Below are 7,600 nucleotides of genomic sequence, written 5' to 3'. Positions count from 1 at the left end.
CTTTGGGAGGATGAGTTGAATGGATTGCCTGAGCCCATGGGTTCGAGACCCGCCTGGGCAACTTGGCGAGACCTCATCTCTACAATAAATCAAAAATTAGCCGGGCATGGTGGCGCATGCCTGTAATTCCGGCTACTTGGAAGGCTGAGGTGGAAGGATCACCGGAGCCCAGTAGGTCGAGGCTGCGGTGGCCAGGAGCGGCCACTGTACTCCAGTCAGGGTGACAGAGTGAGACTCCAACTCAAAAATTAAAAAAAAATTAAAAATAAAAATAAATAAATAAATGCAACCATGTAGGGAAACCCCTTTGGATCCTCTCCCACTGTGGGAGCTTTTCTGTCCTCTCAATAAATCCTGCTTTCTAAAAAATAAATAAATAAATAAAAATAAAAGCAACCATATAAAACAATTATAATACTATAAGAAAGCACTCGGCAGTAATAGGAAACTGTCAGGGGAGGGGGGTGGGATTGGCAGTTGAGGGAAACTGCTAGGGGAGGGAGAGGCATACCTCGTCAACAAGGGTACCTGCCTAAATGTTTGTATACCTAACCCTGAATTATACCCCACATCTTTATAATAAAAAATAATAAAAAGAAAAAAAAGCAACCATATAAAACCATATATATTTGTACTGTTTGACCTACAACAAATTGAAATATATTTGCCAATAACAGCAAAAGGATGGGGGTAGAACAAAGCTGTACTGGACACAGGTCTTAACAATGTACTATGATTATATATATGTGTGTGTATGTATATATAATTGAGGAAAAACGGAACAAAGGGTATAGGAGCAACTTTTTGTAATATGCTGCAACTTCTTTGAAATAGTCAAACTACTTACAAATAAAAAGTATATTAAAATTCCTTGAACATAGGCTGGGCTTGGTGGCTCAACCTGTAATCCCAGCACTTTGGAAGGCTGAGGTGAGTGGATTGCCTGAGCCCACGTGTTTGGGACCAGTCTGGGCATCTTGGCAAGACCTCATCTCTACAACAAATCAAAAATTAACCTGGTGTGGTAGCACGTGCCTGTAGTTCTGGCTACTTGGAAGGCTGAGGCAAAAGGACCACCAGAACCCAGCAGGTCAACGCTGGGGTGGCCGTGAGTGTGCTGTGGCACTCCAGCCTGGGCGACAGAGTGAGACTCCAACTCAAAAAAAAAAAAAATTCCTTGAACCTAATGCCCATCAATTGAATAAAGACATGCAAATTGAAGGTATTATGAGATACCAGCACACACATATTAGAATGGCTAGTACAAGGTAAACATACACTTACTATACTATCCTGCTTGCAACAGGAGTAGGCGCACAGTTCCTGAGGAGCATGTAAGAGCCGTGACTGGGATTATTATTGCCAAAGACCCTCACAGACACTACTGGGTGATGTGGGGCCAGTAAGTCAGAGCCATCTTTCTGCAGGGTCCCTGGACTTATGTCAGAAATAAAGTGCACTGGCTCCCCCAAGCCAGCAGGTAGACATATGGAATGTTTGTACTCTGACAAAGGGGTATACCTATGTATAATAAAACAGTCCATGCAGGAGCTTTCATAAAATACAGGTAAGTCTCTTACCCAAAAGATGCATTCTTATAGGCCACACCATCCACAGCAGGGGAAATGAAAAAAACTCCCTCCAGACTATGTGGAGAGAAGGGTCTACATACATCAAAAACTGGCAGCATAAAATGAGATACTGGTAATTCTTCTAGATGCACAATACAACATGGAGGCAGAGGATCAGAACTTAGGTGAGGCTGTAACCTGGAGTCCTGGGTACAAAGCCTATTCTCTCTGTGTTCATTTCCTTATATGTAAAATGGAGAAACTGTACTCATCTCAGTCCATGGGAGGTGAGAATATTGACATTCAATTCAGTATCACTGTGGAGGCCCTCTATGGCTGTGTGGACACATTTCTCCTCTGGTCACAGCCCACAGCCCTTCATAGCTGACTGGCAGGAACATCAGTTTCCCATGCTGCACTGACTGAAAGATTCAGGTGCTCCCTACTGCAGCAACCCAAATGTCACTCCTCTTACAATCTGTTGTCATCTGCTCAGGATGCCACGGTAAAATACGACAGAATGGGCAGCTTAAACAACAAATACTTGTTTTCTCACCTTTCTAGAGGCTGGGAAGTCTAAGATCAAGATGCCAGTTGACTGGTTTCTGATGAGGGCCCTCTTCTTGGTTTGCAGATAGCATCCTTCTTGCTGTGTCCTCACATGGTGGAGAGGAAGAGTTCTGGTGTCTCTTCTTATAAAGACACTAATCCTAACAAACCTGGGCTCTAGCCTTATGACTTCATTAAACCTTAATTACTTCCTTACTCCAAATATGGCCACTGTAGGGGTAAGGACTTCAACATATGAATTTGGGTGGAGCGCAGGGAGGAGCACAGTTCAGTCCACAGCATGAAGCAGCCAGTCCCAGATGAATGTCCTATAGCTCAGGGTCACCCTGTCCCCTCCTCAGTAACATTCCATCATCTCATCACCTGACCCTGTAGTAATTAAGGAAGCACTAAGTCTGAAACCTGAAAAGTGTGAAAAGTGAAATTAAAGTGAAGTCCAAGAAGGCAATGACAGGAAAAACATGAGCTGCAAATGCAAGTCCAGGAAAGGTAAGTGGTTAAGAGTGCAAACTTGTCTGAGACTGCCTGGGATCAAACTGTAGCACTGCCTCCCATCAACTGTGTGACCTAGAGCAAGCCATTGGCCTATGTTAGCCTCAGGCCCTGGACCCTCTATTTCTCTGTCCTATCTATGGAAGAGAGCAAGCCCATTTTAAGAGCAGGTTTTCTTTTCTTTTTTTTTGAGTTGGGGTCTCACTCTGTCACCCAGGCTGGAACTACAGGTGCGCCTGGCTTATTTTTTGATTTATTGTAAAGATGAGGTCTCACCATGTTGCCCAGGCTGGTCTTGAACCCCTGAGCTCAGGCAATCACCTTGGCCTCCCAAAGTGCTGGGATTACAGGCTTGAGTCAACACCCCCGGTCTCAGGTGGGGTTTTTTTTTTGTTTGTTTTTTGAGTTGGAGTCTCACTCTGTCACCCAGGATGGAGTACAGTGCCACACTCACAGCCACCGTAGCCTCGACCTGCTGAGCTCAGGCAATCCTTCCATCTCAGCCTTCCAAGTAGCTGGGATTATAGGCATGCACCACTACGCCCAGCTAATTTTTTTGATTTAGTGTAGAGATGAGGTCTTGCCAAGTTGCCCAGGCTGGTCTCAAACCCATGGGCTCAGGCAATCCTCTCACCTCGGCCTCCCAAAGTGCTGGGATCACAGGCCTGAGCCACTGTACCCAGTCTCAGGTTTCAAAAACTATTTAAGGATGTATTAGTCCACGACATATTAAGGGGTGACCAGTGTCTCAGAACTAGGCAGAAGGAGGGGAGAAGTAGACAGGGATAAAGATAGAAAAGTGGCAAGGCTAGTGACTATGGCACTTGGGACACCAGAGATACAGCTCAGGCACCAGGCATGAAAGAGCTCAACTCCAGGACACTCCCACCCCAGCTTGCAATCTCCGTGGCTGAGCTTCTTTAGGACCTTTTGTACCATCCCTGGTTTCAAGTCTACTTAGTCCATAAATCTGTGCTCTTGACCGTACTCTAGTTGGATGAACTCATTGACTGTAAAGGTGACAATCCTGTGGGGGAATATTGGTTAAAGTACATTCTAGGGCAGACTGACCCACCATGACAGTCCACAGCTAATTATGACAGGCATGTACCATGAGCTGGTAGGAGCCTCACCTGTGCCTGCCTCCACTAGAAAGTTGCACAAGTGTCACAGAAGAACATGGTTGCAAGGATTATCTGAGGATGTGATCAGCTCAAGGAATATTAAGGAGAGGTAAACACTGCCTAGCTAGGCACTAAGAACAAATAAGGGGCATAGCCAGAGAACTGGTAGTCAAGAGGTTAGAAAAATAAGCAGTCAAGGAGGCACCAAGACCTGAGAGGGCATGGGTAAGGCACCAGATGTGAGAAAAGCCCACTTCTGGGGGCAGTCACCAGAGCCAGATCTCCTCAGGACCCTTCTGCCACAGGGGGTTTTGAGACTATGTTGTCCACCTGCTGGTGGGAAGGTAGAAGCCACCAGACCTGTGGCAGTTGATGGGTTTGGGAGAGGCCAGACCCTAGCAGCTGAGACTAATTCACATGCCAAGGAAAACACTGAACTTCACAAACTGGAAGTCTAGGGAAGACCCCAGAGAGAGCCCAGTGACCCTACAAACAAAAATCATGTCAGTGTTTGTCTGGCATCTTACAGAAAGTGACTGAGCTGGACAAGACCTGCTGTGAAGACTGAGAGACTTCTGAGCCCTGATCTTGGCCACTCACGGCCCTTGGGTAAAACGCGCAGGAGTACTCACGCAGCTGCTTGGTATGGGAGGCATGGACTGGGAGTCAGCGCCAGACTCAACGCAACTTCCGAGGGGCACGTGGGAAAAGCAGAGGGAAAACCAGAGTTCTGATTGGGGACAGCGAGATGCCAGTGGCCTGACCGAGGGAACCAATGAGCACAAAGTGCTCCAGCATTACCCCCAAAACACATGCTCCTCTGAACCTCGTTCGAGAGCTTGGCTCCTCCTGGGAGACACAGGGCCAGTCCTGTAAGAGGGGTGCGTCTGAAATCAGCGCAGGACACTCAGGAGCCTGGCCATCTTCTGCCAGCCTCCTACACCAGTGTGTGCCGCTGCGCTCACCCTCCCCACCCGGCCCTGTGGCGCCAGGGCTTGATGCGGGGTAGGTTGTGAGCCTGCCGTCTCGGATACGTGCCAGGCGACCAATCCCGTGCGTCCCACGCCCGTGGTCCACACGTGGCCCGTTGATACCCCCAACTCCTCCTCCTAGCGACGTTCCCTGGCCACTGACCGGCGCGCCTTCCCGAGCCTCCAGCGCCCGCTCCGTTAAGGGGGAACATCGCAAAGGGAACGATTCCGGGCGGCCAGGCCCAGGCGGGCTTTGGCAGAACTCCGGCGGGCACCCCTGTGCCGCGCAGCTCGACAGCCCCACGGGGCAGCCCTGCTCCCCCGGGCTCAGCGAGGAACGGCCGCCGTGGCCTGAGCGCGTACAGGTCGCGGGACAGGGCCCGCCCGACTGCGTGTTTTTCCCGCTCAGGTATACGCGGCCCGGGGGCAACACCCAGACGCCATCGCCCAGCCCCGCAATACACCTCCAGTCGTTCCACAGCCCCGGAAAGAAGCCGACGCCAGAAGTCCCTCCCCGTCGCGCGGCCCGGCCGGAAACGCCGCCGTCTTGGGCGGTCCTTGGCCGCGTCTGTGCGGACGCACGGCGAGGTTGCTTATGGGAAAGGTAGTTCCGGTGCGTCTTCTGTCAGTTCGCACCCTCGCGCGTCGCCTTGGCGACGACCAAGCGGCGCCGCGAGGGGAGCAGGAAATGACGTCACCTTGTGGGGGCGCCGGGCTACCGAGGAGCAGGATAGGTGAGTGGGTGGGACTTCCGCGTCGCCTGCCGTCCTCCGCGGTGGGGGGGCCGGCGAGTGCGTCTCGGGGGCTCCGCGCGAGTTGGCTGACTTCCCCGGCGGTCGCCCCGCGAGACGAAGGGCCGAAACTCTGCCGCGTCTCAACACGCACCGTGAGCCCACCTGGCGGGCGACCCCGCCTGCCTGGCCTTCGGTGTCGCCCCGGACCGGGCGCCGCGAGCCTCCGGGGCCTGCGCGCCGCCCGCCCTCCCCGCTTCTCCCGGAGACGGCCCACTTTCCCCTGGCGGACGGAGCTCTGCCTTCGCGGTGTCCGGGATCGCCGCTCCGGGAAGCGTCTGGCGGAGTCCGCCGGTGGGTGCCGTTCGGCGCTTCTCGCGACCCGGCTCCGCTTGCGGGCTCCGATGGCGGAGGAGAAGCAGGTGAGCGGGGCGGGCCCGGAGAAGTGAGGAAGGCCGTCGGGCCGGGTGGAGTCGGGCAGGGGCCTGCGGCCTGCGTGTGGCTTCGGGAGGCGGAGGCGCAGGTCCGGGAGGGGGCTTCGACGCGGGCGGGGGATGCCCTCGGCGAAGGAGCCTTTGGAGGGGTGGGTCGAGACTGGGCAGACGGGGTCGTGGTTGCTGTGCGAGGCACTCGAGACGCCACGCGCAGAACGGCTTGCGGCCGGCCACGGAATTGCCCGTGAGCGAGCTGGTGAGGTGGTGCGGAGGGTATGGAGTTGCACGCTGGCTGCTGTCTGCCTGGTGGGCAGGAGGGCCTGAGGAAAAAGAGGGAGCATAGGTTTGGTTGCATCGCAGAGGTGTGACCTGTAGAACTTGGAATTGGCAGGCAGAGATGGGGCAGGGCCTTGGTGCTTGGCGCAGCAACTAGATGGCACCAGTCTGTCTATCAGCCTGTTGTTGCTGTGGGCCGGACACAGTGCCCAGGGGTAGCACCGGAGGCATCGATGACACCGGGGGCTCTGTATTCCTCTGAGGTAGAGGGAGGAGTAAGGGCATATGTGGGGGATATGGTGGGAGAAGGTTTGCGGCTCATAGGGAAAGATGATGCCAGTAGGAAATGTGATAGGACCCTGAGACACAGATCAAGAATTTGGATGTGTCCTGTCCATATGTGGTTGTTTTTTTCTGCCCACCATTGACCCCAAGGCTCAGTTGAACCCATCATTGCAGGACTTGGTGATGTTTGAAGATGTGGCCGTATATTTCTCCAGAGAGGAGTGGGGACTCCTTAATGTGACCCAGAAGAGTCTATACCGTGATGTGATGCTAGAGAACTTTTCACTCATTAGTTCACTGGGTAAGTCTTTCATACTTGCCCTCAGCACATTGACCACCTCTGCCTTTTCCTAATAGAATGTTCTTTTTATGCCAAAGCCAGACCATTGGGGCTGCTTCCTTCCCAGACTCCCTATTGCAGGTGTGTGAGTGCCAGGACTGTGCTATGTGCTGTTTCCCTGCCTCTCTCTGAACAGCCCCATTAGCAGCCTTAATAACACTTGTCGCCCCAGGACCTAGTGGAGCAGGGTTTGGAAGTGAGATGTTTCACAGTTTGCCCACCAAATCCCACCCAGCTCTGCCTCTCTCTGAGCTTGTGGCTCTGCTGAAGACATGGTCCCTCTGTGCTCTAGGTTTTGCCTTCTTCCTCCCAAAGAAATTTTACAGGGCCCTCCTTAGACCAAGGTAAGCCATGAGTTTGAATCAGTAGAATAGTTTGAGGATTATTGCTGTCTGGGTATTAAGTCTTGCCAGGTGTGGTGGCTCACGCCTGTAATCCCAGCACTTTGAAAGGCAGAAATGAGAGGATTGCCTGAGCCCAAGGGTTTGAGACCAGCCTAGGCAATATGAGACTTCATCTCTACAATTAAAAAAAAAAATAGCCAGGCATGCTGGTGCATGCCTATACTATAGTTCCAGCTACTTGGAAGGCTAAAGCAGAAGAATCGCCTGAGCCCAGCAGGTTGAGGCTGTGGTAGCCATGAAGATGCCACTGCACTCCAACCTGGGTAACAGAGTGAGACTCCAAATCAAAAAAGGTGTGTGTGTGTGTGTGTGTGTGTGTCTGTGTGTCTGTGTATGTATATGTCTTTAGGGTTGTTTTTTTATTCATTTAGGTCATTAGTTTTTTTCTTCTTTTCTTTTTTG

General features: G+C 52.1%; 1 protein-coding gene across 1 annotated transcript in view; it reads left to right on the top strand.

Moving 5' to 3' along the window:
- The first annotated feature begins 5,859 nt into the window (after positions 1-5,859).
- ZNF584 (zinc finger protein 584) overlaps positions 5,860-7,600 on the top strand; it is a 9,577-nt gene continuing 7,836 nt past the window's right edge. Inside the window, exons 1-2 of the mRNA XM_021719018.1 lie at positions 5,860-5,881; positions 6,629-6,755. Coding sequence (XP_021574693.1) covers positions 5,864-5,881; positions 6,629-6,755 — 145 coding nt within the window. The 5' untranslated portion in view covers positions 5,860-5,863. The remainder of the gene's footprint in view (positions 5,882-6,628; positions 6,756-7,600) is intronic.

This window comes from Carlito syrichta, unplaced genomic scaffold (genome assembly GCF_000164805.1).
Source record: "Carlito syrichta isolate Samal-C Ts95f unplaced genomic scaffold, Tarsius_syrichta-2.0.1 Scaffold314075, whole genome shotgun sequence".
NCBI classification, from domain to species: domain Eukaryota; kingdom Metazoa; phylum Chordata; class Mammalia; order Primates; family Tarsiidae; genus Carlito; species Carlito syrichta.
Note: the sequence above shows the minus strand (reverse complement) of the source record. Positions and strands in the feature narration are given on the sequence as shown.